The 20133-nt window shown below is 48.0% G+C and overlaps 2 protein-coding genes across 3 annotated transcripts in view; one reads left to right on the forward strand and one right to left on the reverse strand.

Annotated features, from left to right (window-relative positions):
* On the reverse strand, positions 1-14647 carry RBM18 (RNA binding motif protein 18). 2 transcript variants are annotated; one of them, XM_083597458.1, is made up of 6 exons: positions 14494-14647; positions 11220-11347; positions 4372-4498; positions 3242-3328; positions 2825-2910; positions 1-814 (listed from the first exon to the last, which is right to left on the reverse strand). In XM_083597458.1, the coding sequence occupies exons 1-6, from the start codon at positions 14596-14598 to the stop codon at positions 655-657; spliced, it is 693 nt and encodes a 230-aa protein (XP_083453584.1). In that variant the 5' UTR covers positions 14599-14647; the 3' UTR covers positions 1-654. The 2 variants fall into 2 exon arrangements, with proteins under 2 accessions (XP_083453584.1, XP_083453585.1); XM_083597459.1 differs by having other exon boundaries at positions 14331-14577.
* MRRF (mitochondrial ribosome recycling factor) overlaps positions 14627-20133 on the forward strand; it is a 19648-nt gene continuing 14141 nt past the window's right edge. The window contains exons 1-2 of the mRNA XM_083597455.1: positions 14627-14727; positions 16816-17012. Coding sequence (XP_083453581.1) covers positions 16832-17012 — 181 coding nt within the window. The 5' untranslated portion in view covers positions 14627-14727; positions 16816-16831. The remainder of the gene's footprint in view (positions 14728-16815; positions 17013-20133) is intronic.

Raw genomic sequence — 20133 nt, forward strand, 5'->3', positions numbered from 1 at the left:
TTTTGCTTCAAAAGGTGCACTTCGAAAGTCTGCATAAAGTTTATTCCTGTACAATCATTAGAAAGTTTTGATACATACACCCAGATGAGCTGACGTCGGCAGAAAACCCAGCACAGAAATCCCACCCCATTCTTGCCAGGATTCAGGGTTGTGTCCCCAAGGTGCCAGACACAGGAGACACCCGGCTGGCTCAGCTGCGGAGGTCACAGAATTCATCCCATGTTTAGATGCTTGTCAAAGCTACCGTTTTCTAGCCTACTAGCTGCATCAGGATTCTGTATCTTCAGGCTGGAGAAATACAGCAGGAGTGTGTTTGGTGCGTCTGTGAGAGAGAGTGAGAATTCACACATATATCTGGAGTCTTGAACTAGCCACAGGAGTAGATGCTTCAGGTTTCACTACTGAAAACTGGGTTCTTTACAGGTCTGGAGATGGCGTTGCAGTCCCCCACCATTGTCACCACCATCACCACCACCACCAACACCAGGAGAGGATTTGCTCCCACGTGCAAATGGAAGATGCAGGAGAAGGTTCTGAAAAGCCCAGGATGCCACACTCTATGGGGAGGCAATGAAGTCCCATCCAATACAGTCCGCCTTTCATCCTGGTGGACCTTTGTTAGTGCCAGAAAGGGACGTTGCCTCTGACAGCAAATCATCTCTTTGACTTCCAGGCCGCTTTGGAGTATGGGGCAATCCGTTTTTTGTCTGGCGGCTTAAAGTAGGAATATGGCGCTGCCGGTGGGAACTCTGCATCTGGGTTCTCCGCCATCATCTTCAGCTTGGCCTCAATGGCTTTGATCTTCGTGCTGACACTGTGGAGGAAGCGAAGAGTAAATCTGGTTGAAGTGTCAGCCTGTCTGTCCTGGGCCTTGATTAAAATCAGAATCTAACGTGGACGGGGGCTTAGAGCTGGAGAATCATGTAACTGTCGTCATCATCATCATTATTAATTCGTTCGTATCCTGCCTTTCCCCCCAAATTGGGACTCCAGGCAGCTTACCCAAATTAAAAACAACACAGATAAAATGTATAAAAGGTAATAGTTAAAAAGGAATCAAGCTCTAGTAGAATTAAAACAATATAAAAAACCCTATTAATATACAGAGAACAAAAAGAAAACAGCACTGTTAAAGCTCTTTCCTTTAAAAAGTGTCAGATCCCAAAGGCCTGCCAGAATAAAACTGTGAAGACCTGCTGGCCAGTCTAGCTTTAGGCAAGGAGATCCAAGCTGCCTGGGGGCTGACACCACTGAGAAGGCCTTCTTCCATGTCTCCCCCCCCCCCCACCAAGCATGCCTGTGAGGGTGGTGGAGAGAAGGGCCTCTTTTGAAGATCTCAGAGCATGGACAGGCTTTATGGGAGGAGGATACAGTCCTTCAGACAGCCTGACCCTAAGCCCTAGCGGGCTTTCATAACCAGCACAAGTACTACGCACCTCTAGGAGCTTCAGAGTTGCTTTTCTTCAACAATAGTCTTTGCAAAAACCACCTGATAAGCGGCTTCTGAATCCAAGCGAGCTCTCAAAAACCAATTGGTGTTCTGGTGCCAGAGAAGGGTGGGGTATTTTAAAAAGGCAAAATGCTATATTGCAGATAGTGCAGAACACTGTTGCCCACCTGCTGACAGGTACAGGGTGGTGAGAATGCATTACACCCCTTGGGAAACATCCCTGCTAGTTTGTGGTTTCCAGGCCCAGTTCTGGAACTCCAGGTGCACCCTATCCACTCACCAAGCCTTTTCCCCAGGGGTGACCCGGCCATGTGGTCTGGGGATCTACCACGTATTCTGAATTTGTCTTACGAATGGAACTGCACTGCTGATTTGATGCTGTTGACCGCCATGGCATTCCTGCCCCCCCCCCCGCCCCTGCTTAAAGTTAGCGCTCCTGGATTTTTAAAAGAAGAAGAAATAATCTGAGGTGCTGTTTTGGGCGTTACAAACCCTCATTCAGGAGGCGGGGCAGCCTGCAGCACTTTCTGTAAATATGTTTTTGCTAGACTGCAACTCCCATCACTCTTCACCACGCTGGCTGGGACTGATGGGAGTTGAGTCCAAAATGCATGAAGGGTCACAGATCCGCCCACCCCCCGCCTCTCCCACACACTACAGTGGTACCTCGGGTTAAGTACTTAATTCGTTCTGGAGGTCTGTTCTTAACCTGAAACTGTTCTTAACCTGAAGCACCACTTTAGCTAATGCTGCCGCGCCACCACTGCACGATTTCTGTTCTCATCCTGGAGCAAAGTTCTTAACCCGAGGTACTATTTCTGGGTTAGCAGAGTCTGTAACCTAAAGCGTCTGTAACCTGAAGCATATGTTACCTGAGGTATCACTGTAATGTTAAACTATTGCAATGCACCTTGTGGAAGACTTTCCTGAGTTTTCTGCTGAAAGGCAGCCAAAAAAATATTGTAGAAATAAACCAAAACTCACACCCAGAACTGGAAGCCCAGGGCCCAACGTAAAGCAGCCATCTGGATGCCAGCCTCATCTAGGACTATGGGGCTGGGGTAAGGTTCGAATCTCTCCTTGGCTACAAAGCTCATTGCCTCCCAGCCTAACCTACTCCGCAGGGTTGCGGTGAAGATGCGGAGAGAGATCCAGGATCCCGAGGCACTGGATCCATAGTCCTGGATCCAAAGAGCTACCTCAGGTTCACTGGAATGGGATTTCTGATTCCACACAAACACAAACAGACTGAGTACCCTCCCCACACCCAATCTGGTATCAGATCACCAACTGGTTTAGAAAACCCAGTTAATTGCACACACACACCCCAATGCATACAGCATGTTGTGGACATGGTAAAAGCACAGTTCTCACCTCAGATTAGACTGGGTTGGCTCTGAGCTGGATGAGGGTTCCAGGCTGATGGGAAGTATCTTTTCATTCTTGTTTTGATCATATCTCTGGGCAATTAGGGGTGTTGGTGGAAAGAGAAACAGCAGAAATTATTTGACAAGAAGGGAAACAGGCCCAACCCACAAACAAGTAATACAGTGGACGCTCGGGTTGCGATTCGGCGCTTCGGCACATGCACAAAGTGCGATTTAGCACTTCTGCCCATGCGCGACCGCTGAAATCCGCAAGTAACCTGTTCTGGTACTTCTGGGATTCGGTGGTCTGCAACCTGAAAAAACGCAACCTGAAGCATCTGTAACCCGAGGTATGACTGTACAGGGAAATGGGAGGGGCTGCCTGCTCTTCTCTAAATTGGGAAGACGGTCAGGTTCTGCTTACCTTGACCTGGGCATGAGCCCACCGCACCACCAGCTTTTTGGAGAGGGCTAGCTTGCCATTGAGGGACTGGATCGCCTGCTCAGCTTCCTGCAGGAGAAAAACACCGTCAAGGAATGAACCCCTTTCCCAGGGGCTTCAGCTGAATATTTCTGGGCAGTTACTACTCTGAGCAGCTAATGGGTAGTGCCAGGCTTTTGAGGGGGGTTTTTGTTTCAAAAGGGGCTGCAGCATAGAATTTAAGGGGATAACATGTGCCCAGGTTTCTAAGTGGCCTGCAGGATGCACCAGACTTTTAATCTTCCCAGCCGCTCTTTGTAGAACCATCAAATTGTAAAGCTGGAATCATGGAACTGTAGAGCTGGAAAGGAACTCTGAGGATCATCTAGTTCAACACCCTGCAATGTCGGAATATGCAGCTGCCCCATACAGGGATCAAACCTGCAACCTAGGCATTATCAGCAACACACTCGAACCAATGGTCATCTGGTCCAACCCCCTGCAATGCTCAGAAAGCTCCAATAAACACTTGAGTGCAGTTTGCAGAACCAGAACAGAAGGCAGTCAAGGAGTGTTTTTAAAACGACCAATGCACCATTCCAAAACACACAGCAAATCTCTCTCGCCTCCAATTTTCCCAAGGCAACCCTGCGGACAGAAAGGCCACCAAAAAAAGATATAGCTCCGAGAGCAGGAAAAATTGCTATACAATGAAACTCCCTTGAGGAGAGAATGTCTATGGAAACACCCCCCCCCCGCAAAAAAAGGTTTGTTGGGAGTTCAGCAAAACATCTGGAGGGCACCAGGTTGGGGAAGGATGGCCTACTACAGTCACCTGGCACAGCCAAGCCTACATCCCCACCAGAATCCTTAAAGCTGCGGAATGCTCTAAACTGAGTGATCCTCAGCTTTGGGGATGGGGACGCAGAACAGTGGCAGAGCCCTAGATTCAATCCACCTGCCTGCGTCCCTGGAGAGCCACCTTGCCTCAACCAGGTGCTCTGCAGATGTGGTTGGGACCCCAACTTCCACCAGCCCCAGCCATGGATGATAATGTTGTAGCTGGGGAAGCCTGGAATAGACACTGCTGAACTAGATGAGGCAATGGCCTGACGCAGGACAAACCAACCTACCTGCTTGGTTTCAAAGTTCACAAAGCAGTAGCCTCTGGGCTGCCCTTCCAACACGCCAGACTTGTGGAAAAGGAAGTCAAATTGTTTCACCTTGCCAAACTTCTGAAGGAGCTTGAGAAGGTGGTACCTGGAAGGAGGAGGAGGGAGAGAAGCCAAGATGATGACCTCTGTTGGTTAAGAGGGTTTGAGTGAAAGGGAAGGAGGACAAACCACTAGGCCAACTCAATTCAAGCAGATCCCAGCTTGTTGCTTGGGAATGGGAAAAAATGAAGTTGTGCCCAGTATGTGTTTGGGGGGGGGGGAGGATTTGGAGGGGAGAAAAGTTATTGACACTTTCAATAAAGGAAATTTTAGGACCTCAAAAGTCAAAAGATTTATGGTATGGTGGTGCCCAGCTTATCAGCAAAAAATTGTTTCAAGATGACCAAGGGGATTTAATTAGTTAGTTCTATGTCCTGCTTGACTGCAGAACCTCAAAGCAGTTCAGAAAAAGAATGAAACAGTAAGATTATTAGTAAAAACAATCAAAGCATTAAAAAAAATTAAAACTAGCAATAAATGAAAAATGCATTGTCATTATACATATATAAATATCTAAACATCAATGTTTTAGCAGATACCGAAAAGAGTGAAGGTGCCTGCTTATTATCAACAGGCAGGGAGTTCCAGAGCGCAGGTGCCTCCACACCAAAAGATCAATTTCTCACTAGTCTTATGTGCCAACTGTAAGTGGCAGTTCTTACAGACAGAAGCAGTCGAGTGGGCATATACAGGGTAAGGCGATGTTGCAGGTAATCTGTTCCCAAGTTATTAAGGGCTTTGTATACTGATGAGTGAGAGCTGAGGACCGTTCTGAGGGTGGGGCAGTTTACATGGTCCAAGGCTGCTGTGGCCTTCAGCTGCCAAACTCAATGCAGTGACCTTGTAGCCACACGGGTGCCAGCCAGTTCTCTGAAGCCCAGTACAAGGAAGGACATTCCAGGAACTGAAGCGATCTCCCAGGCCAGGTTGCTACAGATGTGTTCCTGGAACAGGAAGGAAACAAGGGCCAACTAAGTTTGCCCTGGCCCAAGAAGACCCTAATGAAGTGGTGGAAGAAAAACAACAGCCGGGTCTTATGGTGTGGGCAGGTAGTCCTCACACTTTCCTTGAGGTGGTGTGGCTGGAGGGGATATGATGGGCGCAGAAAGCAAAATCTATCCAAAAAGCCCTTTTAACAAAGCTAGAAAAGTACTGGTGACTTTTTCTTCTTAGTTTAAAGCTTTGGAGAGCTGTTGTTCCAAACCTTTTTGGGGTCGCTACCCTATTGGTTCCATAATCTTGTCCCCATAAAAATCATTGTTCAGAACATTGTCCTCACCTGAAAACACAAACACCTTTTGCCACTTGGCCGAGAAAAGCACACACCTAGCTCTCTCCTTTAGCAAGTCCTGTTGGGGTGTCTCATTTAAATGCATGTTTGTGCGGCTGTGCGTCAACCTTGATTTCATCAGGATTCACTGCGCATCTTTCCCTGCGGTGTCTCCACTGAGCACAGCTGGAAAGCGATGAAGCCTCAGGGACATCGAGCTTAAATGATATGCCGGATTGTGCTGGGTGGGTGAGAAATGCTGAACTGAAAACAATTTAGAATACCACTGCAGTGTTCATACATGGGCAAAGTTAGCAATGCCCCTCTCCACTCTGATGTTCATTTCACAAAGGGATTTCTCAAGTTGGCAGAGACAGGGCTGTCCACATGAGAGAGGAGGAGATGGTCAGGCAATTGAATCCTGAGCACTGAAGTGGAAGCCCTGGAACCCTGGCCTAGCCAAGGCAAGATGAGCCAGAAACGGAAAGAATATGAGCTGTAGGTCAATGATAGGGTCCTTCCAAAGGTTGCTGGACTCCTACTCCCATCAGCCCCAACCAGCATCCTACACAAACTTACCAAGGAGCTAGCCCCACTGAACTCAGAAGCTTAATTCTGAGTAGACTTGCATAGGATTAGGCTGTTAAGTACATAAACCACTGGTACTCTTGAAAGCAGCCAGGGAGCCTACAAATGTGGCATATTCACAGACAGGCCATCAAATAAGCCAAAGGATGTTCTGGGCCTGAACCCTAATAATTAATACCAGCCTGTTGTTCTTTATCCTGTTGCCTTCAGTTTTTCTGTTGTTATTGGTATTGCATAGGTGTTGGTGTTACTATAATTTTTAGCATGTGATGTTTAAGTGAAAAGTTACACACACACACACACACACACACACACACACACACACTTATTGATTTATGGAGAAACTGGATGCTGGCTCTGCTTATGTCTGAGCTGAGCTGCATTTTGAGCTCTCCTTCTGCACATGGGCCTTTGCACTCTGTGGCGTTTGTTGTCCAACAGGAACTGCCTGCTACAGCAGTGTCGTTTTCTTTGCTCCTTTTAGAGAAAATATAAAAACCACCTGTTCTGTTTGTGTGTGTGGCTATATGCTGCGTAGTTTACCCAAATGTCGCACTCTAGCTCATTATTCTGAAACCACATACACACACAAACTGGAAGCTGATCACGGAGGCACTAACTAGCACTCAGTTCCCTTGAGTCACAAGAGGACAGTTTCCTGGATTCATCACCAGCCTGGAATTCTGCATTTCTCCCTCATCTTCCAGTTCTTTACGTCCAGTATTGTTGAATGCAAGGAATTATGAAAGAGGCCCAGAAAGAGTTTGTGAGCAACTGGAGAGCTGCATTGTGAAGAAGGAACAAGAAGCCAGGCTGCTGGGAATTCCTGGAGCATCTTGATGGGGTACCTGGGACAAGGCAGGGGAAGGGGAAGGTCACAGCTATGCTGCGGCTGCAGCCAGGTCCCCATTCCTACTTCCTGTCATCCAAGGCAAGTGTGGGACAGCCCGTCCAAACCCCGCTTCCTTTTCCGTCAGTCTTCCTCCTGGCACCCTAAGAGCTATTCAAACACTGAGTCAAGGCTTCCTCTGAACAATGCTGTCCCAAGGATACAGGGAATGGTCCTAGCCACATGCTAAAGCCATTAAGGCTGGGAATCCTGCCCCACTGGGAACCAGCAAGCTGCTGTTAAAAGATGCTGTTTGCTGAGCAAAGCTTATCAGGATGGATCTCAATGCAGCAGGCAGAGCTGTGGTGTAGATGTGCTTTTCTTTTCGAAGGCCCCCCCCCCAAAAAAAAATTGAGGCAGAGGCTAAAACGCAATGCACTATCTAAAAGACAGTAACATGCACTCCTATGTAAGAAGGGCACTTTGCAAGGGGCAAACTGTGGCATCCATGCAACCTTGGTAACAACCACAGCCCTCCCAAATGGAAGTCAGTGCAGTTAAAGCAAGGTAGACTGGGACTTTAGATTCTTTGCAGTAGATAAGAAAAGGACTGTTGACTCACAGGAGTTTAACAAGAGCATAAACAAAAATGCCTCCACCACTTTTCTGAAACAGAAAAAAAAACTTAGGGGGAAAACCTGGAGTGGATTTGTGTAAGGAAGGGCTATAAGCTGAGCTCCAGTATTGAAAACAAATCCATAGTCCTGAGCATGTGTGGTCATAGACAGAAATATTGCCCCCACTTCCAAGTGCCCGTGTCCTTGTCTCCCCATGCTCCCAGCCTTCCTTTTTCACCAACCTCTTGTCAGTGGACTACAACATGTGTGTGGGTTGGAAGAGGGGGTGGCAGGCCTTACTTAGAACTTAGGAACTGACACAAATATTTAGAATACTGGACAGAAGCAGGCTAGGAACAGCAACTAACATCCCACTCCAGACTGTGGTTTTGGTGCCGTTTCAGCCAAAAATGCAATGGAGTCTAGCTGTCCAAAGTTCCTCCTCCTCTCTCCCCTCACCCTCTGCTACTCCCCACTTGTAAAATAGAAATAGAGACCCGGGTGGTGCTGTGGTCTAAACCACTGAGCCTAGGGCTTGCCAATCGGAAGGTCGGTGGTTCAAATCCCCGCAACGGGGTGAGCTCCCGTTGTCTGGTCCCAGCTCCTGCCAACAGTTCCCATCATCCCTAGCTAGCAGGACCAGTGGTCAGGGATGATAGGAGTTGCAGTCCAACAACATCTGGGGACCCAAGGTTGAGAAAAGCTGCTCTTAGTGTTTCCTCTTAGGCGCTTACTTTCAACATGTGAGCAGGTTTTGCTGCTAAAGGAGCACTGGCATGTCTGGAGATAGGAAACACATACATAGGCAACTTTGGAAAAGAAAATTATGAATTCATAGAGAAGTTTATCAGTGGCTGGTAATCATAAAGGCTAAATGGAACCTCTTTGTTCAGAGGCAGTCTACATCTAAATACTAATGGCCGGATGACAATAGCAGACCCTGTGGTGGATTTCCCAGGGGCATCTTGTTTGGCTGCAGAGAGCAGGTATTAAATGGACCTATGTTCTGATCCAGGAGCCAGGTTCTTCTTATGTTCTAGTGGGAGGGCATTTTCTGGATGTCCACAAGGGTCAACAAGCACCTGACAAAGGTAAGGTTTGAAGCCAAGCACCCCACCTTTTCTAAGCCCAAGCTCCCTTAACAATTCACTCAACACCGCTGACTCTGGAGCCCCAGATCTACAGATGCTTCAAAACGTCAGATTTTACAAGGTCAGGCAAATGAACTTCAGTTCCTAGATGCTGGGGTCAGAGTTTTCAGGGAAAGAAAACTGTCTTGGATGTTCCCTGCCTTGTAAGGTATATGCAAAAAAAAAAAAACCCCCAACAAAACCTGGAATGCCTCTGTTTGGCCAAGTACAGAATCTGAAATCCCTAAGGGGCAGGTCAACCAGGCCTAACATGTACTTTTCTCCTTGTACACCTCCTGGGCCTTTAATTCCCACCCCCAACTTTCCAAACAGGCCCTTCCCCAAAAGGCCCAGGCAGCCTGTCAATTGAGCAGTGCTCACAATTACTCACCCCCAAGAAGCCACAGCAATATAAACACTGGGCAAAAAATGGTAATTAATGCAAAAACTGAGAAGAGGCCAGCCAGTGCAGCGCTGAATGAGTCGCCTGAAGAGGGCATTACGTTAATGATGGACTCCACTTAGAGGTACGATTATGAGTGCTGCCGGGCTGAAAGGAACGGCACTTGGAACAAAAACCTCAAGGCACTTCCCGAAACACAAGAAGCCGGGCAAAAATTGCTTCCACAGCTGAGAGGCCCACAATATCCGGGCGATAAAACAAGAACAGCTACTTGGAATGCATAAATTGGAGATTGTTTTGTAAAGTGTGTTGCGGGGGTGGGGTGGGGAGAGGAAAGACGGCCACCAGAACCCCTGGCCCGGCACATCTAATATCCCTCTGAGCAATCAAGCTCTCCTCCCTCGGCGTTTAATTGCCCCACTTCAACTTGCTCAAATGTGTTAGCACGCAATTTAAACGCGCTAATCATTTGGAGGCCAAGGGAATGTCAAATGCACACACTTAAAAACGTTCGCCGCCACCAGAAATGGGACCGGGGTGTGCACACAGCTGCGATTATTAGAGAAGCAGCTCAGAGGAAGCCCGAAGGGGCTTGGGCCAATGGAGTTTCTCTCAAGGCACTGTCAGCCACCAGGCCTCGCCACAGTCACAAAGGTTGACCCAACTACGCTTGGTAAAGCAGTTACAGCCGTTCCTGGATCAAGTTAGCTGGATCTCAGTTGTCCATGCACCGCTAACCTTATGGCTGGATTACTGAGATGTGCTCTATGTGAGGCTACACTTGGGGGTTGGTCTGGATGCTGCAGCTGGTGCAGAGCATGGCGGCTAGGTTGATTGTGGGAGCAAACGACTGCCAGCATATAACACCTTGCACTCAGGATTTGCACTGGCTGCCAATTTACTGCTGGGCCAAGTTGAAGGTTTTGGTACTAGCATGCAAGTCCCTATACAGCTCAGGACCAAGTTACTCAACAGACTGACTTATGGCTTATGCACCCAATATTTCACTGCAGTCCGTGGGAGAGTCTCTCCTGCAAATTCCAAAGATCTCAGACACCCGCTCCACAGTAACTTGGAGCAGGGCTTTTTTAGTAGCTCCCTTGTGCTGTAGAATAGCACTCCTGTTCAAGATACAACAGGTGCACACTTTCTGGAAACAGCTGGAGACATTTTTGTTTCGACCGGTTTTCCCAGCTGGATGAATGAGTGTTTACCACCAAAGTTAGTATTTTAGTCTTGTTGGTTTTGTGTTTTTAAACTGCTTTTAATCATTTTGTGTAACTTGCCTTGATATGGCAGTTTAGAAGGCAACTAATAAATTGATTATGGTGCTGGAGGAGACTCTTGAGAGTCCCATGGACTGCAAGAAGATCAAACCTATCCATTCTGAAGAAAATCAGCCCTGAGTGCTCACTGGAAAAACAGATCCTGAAGCTGAGGCTCCAATACTTTGGCCACCTCATGAGAAGAGAAGACTCCCTGGAAAAGACCCTGATGTTGGGAAAGATGGAGGGCACAAGGAGAAGGGGACGACAGAGGATGAGATGGTGGGACAGTGTTCTCGAAGCTACTAACATGAATTTGACCAAACTGCAGGAGGCAGTGGAAGACAGGAGTGCCTGGCGTGGCATCCATGGGTTTACGAAGAGTCAGACACGACTAAACAACTAAACAACAAATAAATTAACTGTAATGATGATGATGATAATCCCCTAGACTCAGCCATTGGGATAACAAAGATGTAGGTAAAATTGGCACAGTGGACAGGAATTAAACAGAAAATTAAATGCTAGCAGAAGCTGAGTTCAAATAGCAGCAAAACAGAAACGATGGTGTGTTTTCTTCTTCTTATTTTTTTGGAGAACCCCCTTTCTTTCCTGCCACTCAAGAGCTAAATCCCAACCCCCTCCCTTCCTTGCCCCTCACTCACTCTGTAATCTTGGGGTCGAGGTTTCCGATCCACAAGCGATGTCCATCCTGCAGGGCCCCTTCGGACAGGATAGACGCATTCTCCAAGCGCAGGCTCTGCATGGGAGGCACTGCGGTCGCCATCCGCACCTGGGGAGGTGGAGAGACAATGAGGAGAGTGCGGTTGGTGGGGTGAAATTGAAAAAGGAAAAGGTTGCACACCCACCAAGGTTATCAGCATCATGAGAAAAATCCTGCTCAGTTTTCTCTTCTCTTTCTCTTGCTGATATTTAGAGCTTCACTTCTGAATCTGCTCCCTATGCCAAGATCTAGCCCCGGGAAACATCACTGCAAACTTGGGTCTCCATATGTTTTTGAACTACAATTCCCATCATCCCTGACCACTTGTACTGCTAGCTAGGGCTGATAGGGGTTGTAGCCCAAAAACAGCTGGACCCAAGTTTGGGAAACCCTGCCCTAATCCATAGCACCACCACTTCCTAGTACCAGCAATTTGGGGATAATGATGTTGATGATAGTTATGATGATACAGCAGACTGTTATTGTACACAGTGCTGGTATGCTGATCTTTAAAGCCTGGGTAAAGCCCTCCTGATGTCATTGAACTGCAGTTGCCATCATTGCTACTAGAGCTGACAGGCTCAGAAGTCAAAAAACATCTGGGGAGTCACAGGTTGCTCATTCTTACTTTAAAGGCACCTGTAGTTTACATCCAGGTAACAAAGGCTAAACACTCCTATCCACACTTAACCTGGGAGTAAGATCCATTCAGTTTACCAGGACATTTTTCTAAGTAGACATGTAGAAGATTTCACTGAAAAGGATTGTCTATTTGTTTTCCTTTCCTTTGTGTTAGTGTATTATGACTTGCTAGTGTTGTTTTCTTTCTTAGGTTTCAGTAATAAAATTTATTTTTTTAAAATAAAAATTATTGCCTATGCCCCCACAAATCTACTCAAATGCCCAGGTTGTCCTTGAGTCCCATCACTGGGTGCCTCTCCCTATAGAGGTGCAACAGGCACCAACCAACTAACCAGAGAAGGGTCTTCTTAGTTGTGGGGAGCCATCTGTGAAACACTCCCCCTGGAGAAGTTTGCCTGCTGCTGCGGTCTAATGCTCCGTAACACAATATTTTTTAAAAAATCAAAAACTCAAATAAAGAAAGAAATGTCTGTTTAGAATCAGGTGAATCCTTTACTTAAGTATATCTGTTACTTGCATTGTTAGATTGGGGGGGACCACACTGATTTTATCTGTGTTCTTCTGTTATTCAATATTATTACAGTGGTACCTCGGGTTAAGTACTTAATTCGTTCCGGAGGTCTGTTCTTAACCTGAAACTGTTCTTAACCTGAAGCACCACTTTAGCTAATGGGGCCTCTCGCTGCTGCCGTGCCGCCAGAGCCTGATTTCTGTTCTCATCCTGAAGCACTATTTCTGGGTTAGCGGAGTCTGTAACCCGAAGCGTATGTAACCTGAAGCGTATGTAACCCGAGGTACCACTGTATTTGTTAATTATGCACAGTTCTCCTTTAAGAATTGTTTTGTAAGCCACCCTGGAAGTTGTCAGAGACTGAAAAGGTGGGGAATGAAAGGCCTTAAATTTATATAGCAGCAGGCAAACCTAGAGCTGGCAACAGCGCCTGCTATTCTTGTTGCCAGGGCCTCTAGCTCTAGGTAATTTTAATCTATTTAAGTATTTTAACTTCGGTATGTTTTGAATTGTGGTTGTAAATTTTTCACGATTTTCTTGTTTTCTCTATTTGTAAACCGTTTGGTGGTTTTTTAAGCAATCAAGTGGTATGCAAATTTCATGAAAGAAATACATACATACATAGCTTGCCAGGATCTAGCAAGACCCAACATGGATGCCAGCCTTGGGCCTCATATTCCTGCCCTACTCACGCCACACAGCAATCTTAGCAGCACCAGGCAGCTGGATGTAGTGACATTTTTAAATTTCCACAATGCGGGTGGCCTGCTGTCACTCTGAAGCACTGTGAGAAATTAAAAGGGTGGCAACCAAGGAATAAACGGCCTCGGTCCAGTATATCTGAAAGAGCGTCTCCACCCCCATCGTTCTACCAGCGCCGAGGGCCTTCTGGTGCTTCCCTCACTGCGAGAAGCCAAGTTACAGGGAACCAGGCAGAGGGCCTTCTCGGTAGTGGCGCCCTCCTTGTGGAACGCCCTTCCATCAGATGTCAAAGAGAACAACAACTACCAGACTTTTAGAAGACATCTGAAAGCAGCCCTGTTTAGGGAAGCTTTTAATGTTTAATGTTTGAAAAGCTTCAAGGGAGCTTACATTTAAAAACAGACAACCTCAGGAAACACCAGGGTAAAGAAATGTAAAAAGCAGCAGGGCTGGTCCAAGCCGTTTTGGCACCTGCACTCTCCTTGTCAGAGGGATTGGAACTCTACATCAGGAACAGGGGGTAGGAAGTGAAGATCATCTTTGGGAATGAAGATCTATATGTGATGTGTGTCCTGGATGTCAGATCTGCTGCTCCTGTGGATCCTGCCACCCAAAGCAGTCACCTCACCTTTCCTCCTGGGAGAGCTGGCCCTAACTGGGGGAGGGCAAGGGTGATTACTATGGATCACAGCGGTTGCATGGCCTGTAGAGTTGGAAGGTACCCCTAAGGGTCATCCAGTCGAACCCCCTGCAATGCAGTAATCTCAACTAGATCATATGTGACTGATGGCCATCCAACTTCTGCTTAAAAACCTCCAAGGAAGATTTTAATCTTGATTACAGCTGGATTTTGACCATCTGAGGAAATGAAAAGCAAGAGAGAGAGAGATATAGGCCGACCTCTTTAAACGGGGAGGCTGGTCTCAAAGCGAAGAGTCAAGCATTCTCTCCCTCCCTCGAAGGGCTGCTGCCAGTCAGTGCCAGCAACGCTGAGAAGCGGCCTGGCCAGGTGAATAGAAGGCCGCTTCCCAGCCTTGTCTTTCAGCTGAGAGGGGCTGCAAGGGCGGGGGGGGGGCACGGGCGCTCCGTGGTGTCGCCTTTTTTATACACTTTATCTCCGGTTCTTTTGTGTTTGTCTCTGCCTGTGTCTCTGCGAGGCGCCCGCCGCCCGGCTCCCTCGCTGTCCGCCTAGCCTACCTCGCTGGGTTGTTGTGCGGGTGACGAGGGAGGCCCCGCGCGCCGCCTGATGTCTTCGGCGGAAGGGCCGGTTAAAAAAAGCGACAGGGTCACCCTCTGGGCATGTGCAGAGTGCTGACACGCCCTGACACGACGGGCGCGGCCCCCTCGGCGTCACACTCACCGGCATCCCCTCAGCGCGACTCTCTTCCTCTCCGCTCCCCGCGCGCTCCGGCTGCGGCGTCACCGGTCCGCGCCGAGAAACGTCACGACGCTCCGTCGACGTCATCGGCGCGCGCGAGAGTGGGCGGGGGAGGGCCCGACGTCATCGGCCCGCGCCGACGTTGCCGCTCACTTCCATCCACACCTCCGACGAGGAGACTCGCGGCTTGGCGGAGCGGCGGCGGAGGAGCGAAGCGTAGGCTTGGGAAAGGGAGGCGGTCCGAAGGGAATGCGCCGAAAGCGGGGGCGGCGGCGGCGGGCGGGGCCTGGGGGAAGGGGCAGGGCTTGGCTGACCTCGCAGGCTGACTAAGGAAGGGGGCGTGGCTTCTGTTTATGGTGTGAGGGCGGGGCTTGCGGGAAGGGCGGGGCATGCAGGCTCTGGGGGCGGGGCTTGTAGGCTCTGGGGGCGGGGCTCGTTTGGGGGCGGGGCTTGGGCTTGGGGTTCTCCTATGGAGGTGGGACCTTGGGATTGAGACCCTTGACTGACTCATAGCTCCTGACCATAGCTGTCAACTTTCAGATTTGAAAATAAGGGATCAGCAGCCTCACCTGTCCTGGGGACAGTCTACGGGATATTTAACAATCTGGGATAGCAGCGGGAAACGACGCTGGAATAAGGGAATTTCCCATAAAAAAAGGGAAGGTTGACCGCTATGCTTCTGGCTATGTCAGGGTCATAAAAGCCCATCACTGCAACGATCGCCACAGAAGGGGTGACTCCAAAGGACCTCATCCCTTTTGGAGCCGCAAGGGCACTATTCCCTCCGATTATTATTATTATATTATTATTTATTAAATTAGCATACTGCCCATCTCACAGATCTCACACTATAAAGATACCTTAAAATACAAAATAAAACCAGAAAGTACGTAATAAAAACAAGAACAAGAACAAACCAATAATCCCCTCTCACACACAGAGACACATTGAAAAGGCTATGGAATGTTAATCAGTCCAAGGCCTGGTTGCAGAGAAACACCTTCGCCTGGTGCCTAAAGATGTATAATGAAGGTGCCAGGCGAGTCTCCCTGAGGAGAGCATTCCACAAATGGGAAGCGACTGCAGAGAAGGTCTGTTCTCATGTTTCCCCCCTCTGGACCTCTCATGGAGGGAGCACACGAAGAAGGACCTCAGGTTATGATTGCAGGGTCTGTTTAAATGGGGAGAGGTGGTCCTTGAGATATTGCAGTCCTGAGCAATTTAAGGCTTTATAGGCTAAAACCAGCACTTTGAATTGGACCTGGAGACTAATTGGCACCCAGTGCAGTTGGGCCAAGTGTGTTATGCTGAAACTATCTTGCCCCAGTGAGTAGGCTATCCCTGTCCAGCCCGGGCGCAGTTGAGCCATTCTATTCACCTCAACCCCAATTCTGCAGGAGATTGGATACTGTGTAGTGCCTAAAGTGCATGTGTGAACTGTTTCATATGAAAATGTCTTCAGATACCTTCAGAGTGAGAGTCTGTAACTGGCAGGAGGCTGGCCCCTGGTGGGTGTGAGACATGGCAGAGAGCAGGTGTGCTCTAGTGTGACAGTGGCCAGGGGGCTTCTGTGGACTTGAGTAACATTGTTCTCATTTCTGTCAGATGCCATCTGGGATAAGTGGTTGTGGTAGATTTTGTTGGTGGACTTTTGTTGTCCGCATAATATGGGAGGATTTTGGGGAAGGAGGCAGTGGCGTAGCGTGGATTGCCGGCGCCTGTAGCCATGCAGAGTTGGGGGTTTGTAGAAGGGAAATAGGCAGAGTACGCATACACATTTAACTGCTTCACGGTGTCTGCATCACCCAGGAGATTGCAGTCATTTCATTGACCGGAGAGGTCACTTCCTGGTTCACATGGAGAAGCCGTTTTCAGTGGACCCCAGTGACGGAAGCATGCAGCTGTATTGCGGCAGCACCAGGTGTTGAAATTTTCTGCCCATTGCAACTTTGTGCCCGCAGCAACCACCCAGTGGCCTCCCATGGTACGCTACTGGAAGGGGAGAAGGAGAGACATAGCTGTAGGAAGGTGATAGGTCGTAGTGGAAGATGGGATCAAGGTTATTTATGTCTTGTTCCTTGCTCCCACCTCGCCCACAGATTGGTCCCTAGTTGTTCATCTTGGGGCATCTGTACAATGCCAGCAGAAAAAAACACAATTTTAAACACCCAACAACTCTGAAATATCCAGCACAGAAAGGCAACCAGCCCAGCACACTCACTAAACAATGGTGTAACTGAACGAAAACCCGCCTCACCTATTATTTACTTGCCTTTTTAAGAATTAATGGTTCTTTCCAGGCAGCTTTCAACAGGACGACATGGCTGGGCCTCTGAGATTCCTCTGGCAGTTGCCTCCCCTACTGTGTTACTCCACTTTGGGGACTGCAAAACCTTCCCTGCAGGCCCCTCTGAGGGGCCTTTTGCTGCATGGCTGCCTGGATAACTGGGCCCCTCCACAGATGGTGCAGGCCAGGCACCTCGCTACCAAGAAAGCCAAAGGTGAGAAAGGGAGTCTGTGGACCTGAACTCTCCCCAATTATGCGTTTTCTACTGATCACCCCACCCTGGTGCCTTGAGAGTGGGTGGGAAGTCCCACTACTCCCTACTCAATGGGAGTTGTGGCAGAATTGAAGCAGTTGTGTTATTGATAGATCAGTTATTGTTATCATCATCATCAAACCTTTATTGCATTAGCATACAGCCATAGCAGGATAAGACAAAAATGCTAGAGAGAAGCAACCTAACAAGATTCAAACGATATTACTGGCATTGTGACATTTAAATTACCCTAAAACAATAATGTAAAAATTTAGTTGCCAGCGCCGGGAATCTAAAATGCAGATGTATATAAAACATATAATGGCCCCAAAATAGGCTCGGCACATTAGGTTAAAAAGGTAATACAAAGAATTAAAACAGGTCCAGGTCTGGGACACACTACCCAGTCAGTGTAGCCCTGAGTTTCAAAGCCTGCACTATAAAGATTGCCACCCCACGTGAAATTTGGGGATTTGCATCCAAGTTATTGTTATTTTTTTATTAGGCCTGTCGCTTTTTTGCAGAGAAGTTTCCAAGGGACTTAAAACATATTAAAAAACAGATACGTTGTAATATTGACATGTTCATGGAAAAACACGTGCAATTTGTAAAAAATGTATAGCTAAGACAGGTAAATAATGTTTTTATTCATCTTTTATGGTAAAGAACAGACATTTTGAGAAAACAATTGTTACAATAGTAAACAACAAATAATATCCTGATAAAATTACAGACTTTTGTCATGCTGTGTAATAAAGTTTCATTTGATTACTCCAAGAGATCACACCACATTTTTCCAAGATTATTGGGTGGATTCCTGCCACAGTCTGAACAATTTATGTATTCAATAAATATCTTCCATATGTCATAAAAGGAGTAGGGATTGTGTTTGCCCTTTGTCACTTGACTTTGTCATTTATCAGCCAATGCTGTTGACCATACTCTGGTATACCAAGTACCGTATTTTTTGCCCCATAGGACGCACTGGCCCATAGGACGCACCTAGTTTTTTTTTTGGGGGGGGGGGGAATAAAGGGGAAAAAATTATTTCCCCCCCAGCTGCGGGGCTGGGGCGGGGGAAGCCTGAGCTTCCCCCGACCCTAGCCCCCAGAACAGGCTGCTATCCACAAGCCGTGGGAGAGCTGTGCAAAGTCGCGCAGCTCTCCCACGGCTAGAGTAGAGCTGCGCGAAGCCCGAAGCTTGGGGCGTGCTGAGCTCAGCTCGCCCCAAGCTTCTGGGTGCCGGCAAGCTCTCCGCTAGCCATGGGAGAGCCGCATGACTTCGCGCGGCTCTCCCACGGCCAGCGGAGCACTGCGCGAAGCCTGAAGCTTGGGGCGTGCTGAGCTCAGCGCACCCCAAGCTTCTGGGTGCAGGCAAGCTCTCCGCTAGCCGTGGGAGAGCTGCGTCTCCCACGGCTAGTGGATAGCTTCCTGAAGCCTGGAGAGCGAGAGGGGTCGGTGCACACCGACCCCCCTCACTCTCCAGGCTTCAGCGAAAGCCTGCATTCGCCCCTTAGGACGCGCACACATTTCCCCTTCATTTTTGGAGGGGGAAAAGTGTGTCTTATAGGGCAAAAAATACGGTATCAATGTTAAGCCCAATGCCAGTTTTCCAACGTCTGACTACCTCCATATAGACAGCTGTCAATAGAAAGGCTAAGAGGTCATAATTAGGATGGGATTGTAAGCCCAAGTCGTGCTACTGCAGGATACATTTCAACTGTTTTGCTATATATCAAGCTTAATTCTTTGAAGACAGCACTCCAGAAAGGTTTGATGATATCACTATACCACCACATATGGAAATATGTACCTTTGACTGCACATCCTTGATTGGCTTCCTTAGATATTCAGGATAGCCACATCACTGTCGCCTCACTTGTGCAGGAGTTTTAATGAGGATTCCCTGATTTTTGCAGAAACTGATTTCAACAGCCATCCAGTTTTCACTGGGATTTGAACTTCTAGGTCCATTTCCCACTGCATTTTTGTGTATAATAGATTGCCATATTCTAGTGTTATTAGAGCTTTATAAATTGGAGGAAGCCATGCCCCTAGAGAATGAAGAGAGGTTAACAAAGAATCTTAACAGCTGATCGAAATGGTACCATGACTTTTTAAGGTTTGGTGTGTCAGCTTTCTTACTTTGCAAGCAAGGGCTTGGTTGGTGTTAGGAAGCTGAGCTAGGTGGTCCCTTGGTCTGAGCTCACAAGGCAGTTCTTGTGAACCAGAGGTGGAGAGTGTGTGGCTCTCCAGGTGCCGCTCCCAGCACCACAGCCAGCACAGCCAGTGGGCACAGATGATGGGAACTGGTGTTCCAGCAGTGCCCAGAGAGACACAGATACGCTACCCTTGCTTTAAGTGCACTCTTTTCTCATGCTGACTGAAGAATTCTGTGCAACCGAGGGTTTGCTACTCATTAGGAATGTTTGCTTGCACAAGCGCCAATGAAACAAACAGGAGCTGTATAAAAACACAGCTATGCTCCTGCGGGAGCTTCCGTTAGGAGACTGTTTTTGCGTAGTAGTAGGGGCTAACCAGGTCTGCCTCCTCCGCCTCAAGTGTCCTCTGGCTGTTCTGTCAGGCTGTCTCAGCGGGAGAGATGGGAAGCAGAAAGTTTGTTTCATCAGCTTTGCTGGAGGCCCAGCTCCACAGGGCACCTGCCCCTGAACTCTGTCAGCTGCACTTTATAAGAAATTGTGCCTGAGATTCCTGCTTCCCACCCACTTCCCTATCCCTTTCATCTTTTTTAGAATGTAAGAATGCAGGGGCAGGGAATGTCTTGTTTTAACTGATGGCATTTAAGCCACTTTGGGCCTTTTTTTTCCTTTTTCTTTTTTTTTTTGGCTGAAGAACTGGTTGCAAATACTCTAAATCTGTGGTTCTCAAAGGGTGTGGCAGGAGAGGATGGCAAGTGTGATGGCAAGATTGAAGGACAATCAAAGAAACATTTAAACATTCCGGTATAGTATAGTATAGTATAGTATAGTATAGTATAGTATAGTATAGTATAGTGGTACCTTGGGTTACGTACGCTTCAGGTTACATACTCCGCTAACCCAGAAATAGTACCTCAGGTTAAG

This window comes from Podarcis filfolensis (assembly GCF_964270895.1).
Source record: "Podarcis filfolensis genome assembly, chromosome: Z".
In the NCBI taxonomy this organism is placed as follows: Eukaryota; Metazoa; Chordata; class Lepidosauria; order Squamata; family Lacertidae; genus Podarcis; species Podarcis filfolensis.